This window comes from Micropterus salmoides, unplaced genomic scaffold (assembly GCF_014851395.1).
Source record: "Micropterus salmoides isolate LMB-PRFRI ecotype aquatic unplaced genomic scaffold, ASM1485139v1 Ms_hic_scaffold_12, whole genome shotgun sequence".
Lineage (NCBI taxonomy): Eukaryota > Metazoa > Chordata > Actinopteri > Centrarchiformes > Centrarchidae > Micropterus > Micropterus salmoides.
In genome coordinates this window covers 6,486,019-6,498,209 of record NW_024040263.1, presented here as the reverse complement: position 1 = coordinate 6,498,209, position 12,191 = coordinate 6,486,019, and the positions used below count along the sequence as shown (strand labels likewise).

Sequence of the window (12,191 nt, the reverse complement as noted above, 5' to 3'; positions counted from 1 at the left end):
GAGTCTGACAATGTTATAAGAGTTCAATGCTAAATCAGCAGCACACTCTTTTAAAAAGTATAAACACACATAAACATACAATAACAATGCAACAAAACTGCTTGTACACCCCTTGATTTGTTTACAATGAAAATTTGTCTACTTTTGATACCATTGAATAATGAAATTTCTGTTGACTTTTATGAACCTTGTTATTAATAATTTAACATTGTAGTAACTTTTGCTTGTCAAATTTAGTGTTGATTGCCTTTAATACAGATGTTATTTTGAGAAATTCCATCGAGTAATATTGGATTTTAAAGAACTTGAAGCTAACAATAAATTAATAATAATCCGAGGAGAAGGACATATGACAAACCTTGCCGCCAAGGATGTGTCCCAGTGTCACAACCTGAGGGACAGCGAGTGATTCAGCTAAATGTTGCACTTAACATTCGCTGCACAGCACACTGAATCTTGTTCACTTTTATTTGTAGTTTGCACTGAATCTATATTTGTTATTTTTGTTTTGTAATTTATTACTGCTAAATTGAATTATTTTGATTGGATTAATCTTGTTATGTCTTTTTCAAATGTAAACTTTTAATTTTGAAACTGCTTTGGCAAAATTGTTTAAATGAAACATTCAAATAAATAAAGCACACTGAACTGAAGAGATGGCAGAAAATAAGGGCGAGAGAAATGCAACACAGGCCTCTGGCTGGACTCAAGTGAAAAATGTTGTGGTTCATGGTCGACACATTAACCTCTGAGCATCCAGGATGCCCCTTAATAGTCAATTTCAGCGTGTTAGGGTGGATTCAAAATCAGAAAGCACTTGTGTACTCGTTGCTTTCTATGATCTCTGACAAGACAAAACAAGACACGCTTCCTTAGATAACTATGACCTGGATGACTGAGAACCTTCACAGGCAAGACATGCTTCCCTTTCTGTTGTACATCTTAAAATCTAATCATTTGAAGGAATATATTAACATATAGATTTTTCCAGTATCCAGCACAGTACATTCAAAACCTTTGTAGCAGTATACGAGTCTTCAGAATATAGTTGTCCAAGATGTACATAGTGAGAACAGAATCACACTAATAATAGATTTATTTCTCTCATGAAAAGTAAATATAATCCTTAAAGTGACAATAAACAAGATGATAATAATGATAAAGAAGATGATGATGACTCACATCATGAAGATGGAGGTGGCGATGAGCGAGGCAGTGAAGAAACCTCTCTGACAGTCGACGTTCTTTCTCTGTCTCTGGTGCATCTCCCCTCCACAGTTCTCACAGCATCGACACACACAGAAACACATGCCTATGATGGGCGTGAGGACCACGAACGTGATACCGATGGTCGCACAAATGAAGAATCCGGCCTCGTAGTAGATCCACTGCAGGAGGAGAGGATTCATACAATCATCAGAATTATTTTTGAGACATCGTAGTGTGGATTTTATGAGATTTGAGCACACACGAGGAGTTTACCTGTAGTAATAGGACCACATTTTCTGGCTGTGACCCCATAGTAAGTGCACACCGACACACACCGACACACACACACACACACACACACACACACACACACACACACACACACACACACACACACAAACAAACACAAAACACACACAAAACACACAAATCCATAGCAAGAAGAAAAGACAAACAAAAAAAGGTTAGTGTGACAGCCAACAGATTAGGAGGCAGCAAAATTCCTGTTTCTATAGAGGCATGTGAAGACAACATTAAGAGTCAAGGAAGAAAAAAATATGAAAACAAAAGTTGGTTGAAATTACTGCTAACAAGTTAAAATCAAACCAAGGGAATCCCAAAAGTCTTGCTCACAGCTCTAATTGTGATTCTTACTATAATGTGTCCAAAGTATTTGAGACTAATATTGCAAAAATACTGAGGCTTTATATATTACCATATAGGTTTTATTTTCATTCATATGGCACACACAATCTATAAACAAGTAATACACAAGTATTAATTAAATCAACAAATATCAAAACATTGCAATATCAAGATTAAGTTCATCCCAGTTATCACTTAAATCAAACATACCTTTCTCCATTCTTCTACTTTGATTCCCCCCATGTTTTGTTGAATAACTTTAACAATCATATCTGAAACAAAAAAAAATAGAACAAATAGGTAAGCACTTGTACAACCATGTTTTACAGGAAGTGTACGGCTTATAGGTGACCATCTGCCAATTTTAAACGCAATCAAATACACTTCCTGTATGAAATCTGACAAGCTACGCTATCCATTTATCTGTTCATGAGCAGACAACACAGATTATGCGGATTCATTTTTTTAAATTTCTCAGGACAGTATTGCAAATGTATTATCTCGTGTTTTTAACAGCTTTGTGTTTTGCAGAAGCTGTTTAAACTGTTTGGACTGAGGACTGAGGACTGCAGTCCAGTCCAGCTGTCTGTGTGTATATATAGGTCAGCCAACACTAAGCCTACCTGGATGTTGACTCACCCACACTGTTACTCAGCAGGTACACACTGATTCCACTTGTATGCATATACACAAACACAAACTCACACACTGTACGTGTAACACATTACATACAAATGGTAATGTCTAAATCTAAACACCTGAAAGAAACATCAAACGTGTGGACACAGGCTAGAGATCAAATGTAACTATGTACATTTACTTAAGTATAAGTCATTTTGAGGTACTTGTACTTTACTAGTATTTCCATTTTATGCTCCTTTACTTTTATTATTTATTTTATACTCCATTACATTTCAGAATGACATATTGTAATTTTTGCTCCACTAAATGTATTTGACAGATATAGTAACTGGTTACTTTTTACAGATTCAGTTTAATACAAAATATAATTGATATTCAACAACAACCTACTAAGAAATGATGATAGATTTTATATAGATTACAGATTAAGATACATGGCAGCATATAGTTCAAATTAGCTCCTCCTTAATCTGCTGCAACATTAGTGATACTTACATATTGATATATCAACAATTACAGTCTGATAATATAATATTCATTACTCTGAAGTGGGCCATTCTGTATAAAGAGTACTTTTACTAATGCTTATGTACTTTAACCCAAATAAAACTTTGAACAAAACTTGTAACAGAGTACTTCTACACTGTGGTTTTTGGTACTTTTTACTAAAACTAAAACATCTGAATACTTTTTCTACCACTGACAAACATATGTATGCAGATACAAATTTAAATATTTGAACACTGAGCACTACTTGCATTATGATGCATATATAGTAAAGACAATATTTTCCAGTGTTTATCAGTTTGTCCAATCTCTGAAAAATGTCTGCACTTCTTATCTCTTTTAAGAACGTAATATTGTCATATAGCAAGCCTCAGGTTGGACAATAGGTGACACTGTACACGACAAGCAGATGGAGGCCAGTTTAGCATGTAGATGCTGACACAGCTGGTACACACACACACACACACACACACACACACACACACACACACACACACACACACACACACACACACACACACACACACACACACACACACACATCATGTGTCCTGCCTTCTGTTTGCACACCTCCTGACCCTCAGGTGAGGTGAGAAAACACACAGATTTGTTTGGGACCTTCTCTTCACTCACAGTTAAAATGTTCCAGTAATTGAGGTGAATTAATAAAAGTACCTTTCTAGTGAGTAAAAGGAGCTGAGATTACGTAACAATATGGATAATCCTCTCAACACCATCCTCCTCTCCCGGTGGGAGGTGGCTGCTTTCTTCACCTCAGATCTTTGCTAACTGTTTATAAAACCCGTCCACCTGCAGCGGATCTTATGTTGTCATATAGGGTGAAGGCGTCTAGCTCTGTTAACTCTGCAGATGCAGCATATGAGCACATCTGAGTCGTGTCGATGCCACCTGCTGTTGCTCAGCTACTTAGTTAGCATTAGCCACAAGGCAGTTAAGCTTAGACAGCTTAGTTCAGTGACCCAGTATAAGAGGTAGCTACTGCAAACGAAAGGAAGAGGGGGGATAAACAACCATCAGAATAAGACTTGAAAGCGCAACTTGAATTAATGTGTCCACTTCAATAGTCAGGGAGAGGAAAAGGAATTACTTCGCTCGATGGGAGGAGGCATTTATTTTTTTACATTTTCATGTTTTCAGTGTCTGTTGTGAAGAGCTACCTTTCATAGACAAGCTTTTTAAATTATCATTGTAGTTACTGAACAATCTGTGTGCATGTCTCTGTCATTCTCAAAGGCCTGTAAAGGTACAAGGTAGTTTTATTTATCATTTTACACTGGGGTTGTAAAACAAGATGAAGATCTATTATTGGACCTATTAGTTTTTCACGCCAGTTAAACAATGTAAAATAATCGATGGATTCACAACAGAACAAACACCCACACGGGTCCATACAAGCCACTAAAAGGCAAAAAAATGTCAGCAGCGAACCATCAAACCCTGCTGCCAGTCAAACCTTCTACCGCCTTACTGTAATGTATAAATATAGCCTAGCACAATCCTCCATGCTGACCTGCTCTGAGAGATTACTGGAAGGTGTGGACAAAGCCTTATGTAACCCAACAACCATTTCTACTTTTAACATTATAGGGCTTATTAAAAGTAAAGTAATACTCTCAGCCCCACACACACAAAACACAGAAGGCTGGAACAAACATTTGCATGACGGCATCCAACTCCTGATACGGTTAATTGTGGATTTTAGAAGTGTATTATCCAACTTGTTCACCTTCATGGTGCTTACTTTTGATAAGATGTTTTTGTTTTTTGTTTGTACACCATGTTGGTCAGTGTCTGCCAATGTGAAAAGTCTCTTCAGCTCCCTGGACAGTGGAACTGACGTTAACACTTTGAACTCCATTTAGGGAACTAGAAAATTAAATTGCAACGCAGCCGCAAGCAGTGGCTCTCAGCTGTGCTCTTTGGCTCGTCATGCATTTAAATTGAAGCAATGTCTAATTGCAACCCCTCATATCAGATTGCAAATGTTTATGAGATGTGAGCAGTTTAACCAGAGAGTGATTTTCACACCTGAGAACAGCCTGCTGCAAGTCATACAGTTTTAAATGAGGTATTTTAGGGATCTGAAGAGGAAGAATAATCAATAATGTCACAAGAAAGGAGCAAACATTAGAGAAATACCTAAAAAAACCATCAATATTTGACTCAGAAAAGTTGCTCTATTTTTTGTGACCCCTTCAGATTTAACATGAGACCCCTTGGGAAGTGTCCTGATCCCCAGGTTGGGAACCCCTGCTTTAAAGTTACCATGAGACAGCATATGGTTGGACACTGTCTTAATCAATTGTTTTGAAGTTTAATTGGGTTCACAATGTGAGATTTCAAAAGAGCCAAGATCAGTCGTTTACTACAGTATTTTTTTTTTAACAGATGTCAGAACATTAATAGGAAGTGATGTTGTGGGCTGCAGTTCAAAAGGTGTTACAACATTAAGTCATGTCAGGTTGGAACTTACGTTACTTTAAATACTACTAACCAGATGGTTACGGGTATGGTTATACTCAGTATTACACAAGGCTTTATGTACAGTATGTATTTTCAAGGCACCAGGAGCTAAAGAAAGTTACACAAGTCAAGAGGATTATAAGGCATGTCTGCTTTCCCCATTTGCACTAGACAGTTCATGAGACACTACCCACAAGGAATTATATTTTAAGATCAGATAAAGAGAGACAGGAGACCGCAGCAATTATTTTCATTATCAATTAATCTGCCTATCATTTCCTTGAAAAATTGCATTGCTTGGTCTATAAATAGTGAAATATAGTTAAAAGCCAAAGATATATAGTTTACTATCATAAGACTAAGAACATCAGCAAATAACTGTCAATCAATAATTTTTGTTTCATTTTTGATAAGAAAATTACTTAAAATCTATTTTCTTTTGATAGACATAATCTCTATCAATTAATAGTAAAAACATTGAACCCCTTGCTTGCAAAGAGATCATTTTCATTATTGATCCACATAAATAAAAGTGCATGAACGATTAGGCCAATGGCAACTACTGTTTGTTTGGGCAGATTTAAAGCATCAATGCATGATAAACTTGACTTTTTGGAGGGAGTAATTCCTCCCTTATCTCACACATGCATTACTTAAATATTCTTATCAGACAACTAAGGTTAGGTTTGTGTGATCTGATTTAAGACATTTGCTTCCTGATAAACAAACTTCCAACTACCAATCACAGTAATTAAGGCAAACAGAAAAGTACCAGGACTATGACCCACTTTCAGGGAGTGTGTGTATGTATGCATGCTCGTTCTGTGCTTGCATGTGTTTGCGCGTGTGTGTGCGACAATGCCATCTGTAGCGGTGGTAGCTGCGTTAGCATTAGCCCTGTGGATGCTAATCCTCTAATCTACGCTGTGTGTATCAGAGGGATAAGTGACTGCCTCTTCACATTGTGAAAGAGACCCAAATGCTTCTTCACCATTAAAGCAACCTTCACACATATTCGTAGAGAGGGATGAGCGAGTCAAGAGAAGGGGAACCAATGATGTTAGCAACATTATTAAATTGTTGTGAGATTGATCCACCTTAGACAATCCAATTGATCTGATAAGACCAATCAATGAAATACCTTTCCTCAGTCTCCCTAACATTGATTTACGTTTCTACGTTTAATCTGAAATTAGATGAGCTTGTATAGCACACAAGCCTTTATTTGCCAAAAATCGTCCAGATTTTTTCAGGAGTTTCAGCAGCAAAACAACATTTGCAGAGAAACAACCCTCTTAATAAAAACTATAGTAGAAGTAATATTTTTTTATCAGCAAATTGCATTTATGCTGCGATAACTTCAACTCTTTTTCAGCCTTTTTGTACAGTTTAATGTTGAATGTTTTCTTGCCAGAGATGCTAACTAGGATCATTTAGCAAGATTTATCTCTAAAACTTTTGCTGTTGTTGGGTGTTTGTTAGTTTGCAACACCTCAAAACACAAACAAACAACTGTTTTATTATATATTAAAAAACTGTCTTGTATGTCAAAAATGATCAATAGGCACCCAGCCAATTCTTGATAATAATAATAATGGAGTCTACATCAATAGATACTTGCAATAGAAATTATATGCTTATATATATTTAAAGAAACATCCACAGTGTTAGTAATAGAAATATACTAGAAATTTTTACATGTACCTACTTTATCTTACTTAGAAGTGTTACCTTTCACCCAACAAGGCAGCTACAAAAGTAGCTTGGGGAATATTTACATATGATGTGGTCATATAAATGGAGTAAAGACCAATATTTAGACAAAACAATGTTTAGAACAGTAGCAATGTATTTAATTACTTTCAGTTCTAACCTACAATATGTCCAAAACCTGTGTAATGCTATACTGTTCTTTGTACAGTTTTTCTTTTGTCTTTCTAAATGACTTGATTTTATAACATAACCCATTTACACCTAAAATATTAAACATTTTAATCAACAACTTATCTGACAAAAAAACATTAAAATGCTGTTGGTTGTGACATTTATAAGGATGAACAGATCCTAATAAAACCAGTTTTCTAAAAGACACGTACCAAGTCATACCAGGTAGCTCGCTACTATAATCAGTAATGCAATTCAGGCAACTTACATGTAGTGTAAGCAGTTTGAACACACATTAGTAAACAGCTTCTGATATCTCATAGAGCTGGAAAAGTGAGTAAAATATGTGTCTAATAATACTCATACAAGTACATACAGTTGTGCTTCGTATAAAGTGAACCCAAATGTCAGCCTGGTTACAATTGTTGGTATTTAGTCTGTTATTTGTGCCAAAGGCTGTTTACTGTATGATGACTCACTGTATAATATAAATCAGGCTTTGCTCTTTTACTTTTTTTTAAACCTTTATTTATTCAGGGGAACTTCACTGAGAGGAAGCCTCTCTTTTGCAGGAAGGCCCTGATCACATTCACACTATTACACACCTGGAAGCTGCCCAGTACAACCGCAGCCTGGTCTGCTGGACACTAAGCAGCTCCACTGGGGCTGTTGGGGTTATGGGCCTTGCTCAAGGGCACCTCAGTGGTGGTAAATGAGGTAGGGCAAGCACTGCTTGGTTTTATTTCCACACCCAGATTTTATCCTACCGGTCTGGGGATTGAACCGGCGACCTCCCAGTCACAAGCTCGCTGCTCTAACATCCTTACTTTCATAACAATCCCCTCTAAGGTTTTGGGTTCACAGACAAATGGTCGCTGGACTCTGTTGCTGCCAGTGTAAAATTATTAACTTGTTTATGGCTCAGACTAGGACCTGGTAGTAGCATTGTGGTCAGCTGAACCTGCCAAAACTCAATGTCTTCAGTAATGCAGTTATAAACAGCGTAATAATTAACCTGTGTATATACGATATGTGATGTGGGCGTGTGTGACATGATGATCCAGGTGGTCTCTACCTGTGCGTGTGTGTGTGTAAGGCAGACAGTGAATCATACTGAAAAGTCCCTGGCAGTAGCAGCATATGGCTCAGTGGATTAAGGTATTATGCAGTGATGCAGGTGACTGAGAAAGCCTCCTCTAATCGCTGATCTGCTAATTGATTACCAAGCCAGCGGCCCTAACCCTGGGCACCAAAATGGCAGCAACTTAAAACCTTCAATCCTATTGCACCGTGTCATCCTCCAATGTGACCGTAGTTGTACATAAAGCACACAAACACACCACTTTAGGTTGGTTGCAGTTCTATATAGCCATCATTGGGTTACTTAACTACACATGGGCACCAAGACAACAACATTCACTATGTTCTGATCACGTGACAGACCTGATCACCTTTTAATCACCTCAACAATGTTAAAGCATGGGCCTCGAGAGGATCACCTATGAGTTATGGCAGCTATTGATCCCATTAATCTACTCATAATATTGGTTTATGTGCTCAACATGCACACAACATCAATGCATGCAGTCCCTCCGTGCACTATTTTGACCCAGTAGCATTTTACTCTGGGGCAGTCACTCCCCAATTACCCCTCAACACAGGCCTAAGTGTGGATACGAGCTGTGGGCAGTTTATATTAAGTTTGATTTCCCTCGCAGATTGTCTCGTTTGAAGGATTATTTGAGACCTGAAGATGTGAAAATATAAAGCAAAACTTAACTTATAAACAGTTTTGTGTGACAGTAATACACATTTCTGACTTTGATAATCTTGTCAAACTCTCAGTTTTATCTTCGGACACATTGAGTGGGTGGACCATTTAGCTGTCACTTTATGTAAATAAAAACCGATGGTGTAGCCAAATACTGACAGGTGAGATGTTAGTGCCTTACAGACATCACAACTACTATCCAAACTGACATGGGCATTGGACACTGACAAGGATTTTTATCATGTACTATTATCATATTCCTCAACTAAATTCACTGTTGGTCACTCCTATTCATACTTATTTTTATGGCATCTCATACTTGCAGTGTGATGGACCTCCTAATACAGATCATAAAAATTTTCAAGTAGCACTGGTGTAGTTTCTGTGCAGTTTTTATAGTGATGTGGTCAAATTGTATCATAGATGCTTTCAGGAAGTGTCATGCATTTCACCATCAATTTGTATCACTTTTTCTATATTTATTTTCATTACTTTTATTTTATTTTACTATGTATAGCCTATTTAGCATATTATAATACAACATATAATGTAAAACAAAATGTATATGTAGCATAGGCCTATGTGGCACAGAAAAAAACATTTGGATGAATAAAGCTCTATCATATTTTATCTTACCACTATGTTAATTAAGTCCCAATCTAAATTCTTTTGGGACACACATATTGGTTAACATCCATTAGAAAACACCTGAAGTGACAATAAAGCTAAACTTCCTGATCAAGTCAGGTCTGAATCTGAAGGGTCACAGACTTTAGTGTAACACCTGTTACAGCGACATGCACACATGCACACACACACACACACACACACAACTCACATTAGCATAACGGTGATTTAATAGAAATTTGAGCTTAGTTGCACCCATAAGGAAAAAAAGCAAAGCCCTGATAATTTTTCCTGAGGAGTAAGAAACAGAGTGAAGATGCAGAAAGATGGATGTGGAGTAATCTCACCTTTGGGAAAGGGGTTCGGTTGAACAACGTAGAGATAAGCATGGACCATGTGGAAGAGGAGCCCGATGGGCCCTGGCTCGTAGTAAGCGTGGGTATCATAAACCGCCGCCGGTACAAACCCAAAATCCAACGGCTCCACAGGTGGGGGGCTCCGCTGTCTGCGGGAGTCCGCCTGGACTTCAGCAGGGGCCCGGTCCCTCTCATCCGCCTGCTGCTCGCCGCTTGTGGCCCCCCAGCAGAGCAGCAGGACGAGCCACCTTGTCCACAACATGGCTCAGTAAAGTCCAGCTTTGTACAAAAAGAAAAGAAGAACTACTAGAAAAAGTATAACTCCCGGCCCCGGTCGTACTACAGTCTAGCGGGGGATGGAGAGGGGAGACGGGCTGGTGACGTGAGAGGACACCTGTCCCTCTCGGTGGCTTATCCCCGCAGCTCAGGAACAACCTTCCGAAGGAGAACTTTTAAACTTAACATCCAGTGGTCGAGGTTCTAGCAGCCGTTAGCTCCTGGTTTCTCGGTACGGACTCATCACAGACATCTTCCCGGAGGTCTTCGACGACTCACAGAGGACCGGCGGCCGAGGATGCGCTTGTTATCTCGGAGTCCTCACTCTGACCCGCTGGCTGCCTAATCTCGCGTGCACGTAAAACCCAAGAGCGCTCGTGTCTGCTGAAAGCTCGTCCGGCCGCTTCTATGGCGCGCGGCACCGCGGGGGCCAATCAACTGTTAGCTGCAGGCAGTGGAGGAATGCAGCTAGTAGGCTAGATTTATCAAAGTACTGTACAAATTTGAGGTACTTGTTCTTCACTTGAGTACTTTCTTTTCATACTACTTTATACTTCTACTCCACAACAATTTAGAGGGAAATATTTTATGTTATACTACTAGCTTTATGGCTACTAGTTAAACACTCTTCATATGTTTTGCATTCAAAACATGTGAGCTTATACAATATGATGGGATTGTTATAAAATAAACTACACAACACAATATAGCCTACAATTGGGTATGAAACAATTTGTAAATTAATTGATAAGTCCGTTGATATAAATGGCATTATTTTGATAGTAGTTCAAGTAATTTTCCATGCAAAAATGCATATTTCATGGTCCCATATTCTCAAATGTGAGGATTTGCTGCTTTTCATTTGAATTATTTCTAGAATTGAAATTGATTTAAAATAATTACATTAAATTTAAAATAAATGGTACCTATACTTTATTTGACTATTTCCATTTGATGCTACTATATCTTTCTGCTCTACTATATTTATTAGACAGCTTGGGAGTTACATTTAGCTAATTTTACATATACAAATCAATTAGCTTATTATTATTATAGTTATAGATTTAGACAGTTAAAATGTGCTCCACTAAACTACAACAGTAGAATGCTGCTTACACAAGAATGCATCAGTGATAATTCAATAATATAATGTATGACTAATTTTACTTCTACTTTATATAAATTTTGCTGATCATCAAGATTTTGAATGCAGGACTTTTTCTTGTAACACTACTTTTACATGATTGTAGGCAAGCATATAGTCAACCTTATTTGTCACTTTACATCCAATGATGACACACCATCATTTGTGAAAATGTTTTTCCTTCAAAAATATATAAAAGTGTATCTGACTCTCGGTGCTTTAATGAGAGAAAGCAATACAGATGTGAAGCTAATTCCCCTGAAAGCAGACTGGATACTTGCCTAAAAAATTTATACAGCTAAGCCTTGAGTGTGTCTGTATTTTTACTACTACTCACCATAACAGCAGCAGAGGTCAGAAGGTGTCTGTTTACAAGAGAAACAAAAGACATGATCTCAGCAGGGCTCTGTTTGATTGCGAGGCAGGTCATTGGCTCTCTACTGAGGGCTGACCTTTAGCTCTGAGGTTAATCAGATAGGTGGTCAAGGCTAGTGACATTTTTGGCAAGCACAGAACGTTCGGGTTCAAAAAAGGGAAAATCCGAAGTTCAGTTACAGCCCGGGTGAGTTGTGCAAGTCTTAGAAAATACCGTTGAAGTCTCTGATATGTCGGCGCTCTCCTTCATCCTCTCACCTCCTCACATGGC

At 38.0% G+C, this 12,191-nt stretch overlaps 1 protein-coding gene across 4 annotated transcripts in view; it reads right to left on the bottom strand.

Annotated features, from left to right (window-relative positions):
* prom1b (prominin 1 b) overlaps positions 1–10,817 on the bottom strand; it is a 29,039-nt gene extending 18,222 nt beyond the window's left edge. For 2 of the 4 annotated variants that reach the window (XM_038713080.1, XM_038713077.1), the window contains exons 1-4: positions 10,117–10,387; positions 2,065–2,126; positions 1,483–1,509; positions 1,183–1,388 (exon numbers count right to left, since the gene is read on the bottom strand). In XM_038713080.1, the coding sequence (XP_038569008.1) occupies positions 1,183–1,388; positions 1,483–1,509; positions 2,065–2,126; positions 10,117–10,387 (566 nt within the window). Of the gene's footprint in view, positions 1–1,182; positions 1,389–1,482; positions 1,510–2,064; positions 2,127–10,116 lie in introns of all 4 variants that reach the window. The other 2 variants (XM_038713076.1, XM_038713078.1) reach the window with 2 other exon arrangements.
* Positions 10,818–12,191: the final 1,374 nt, after the last annotated feature.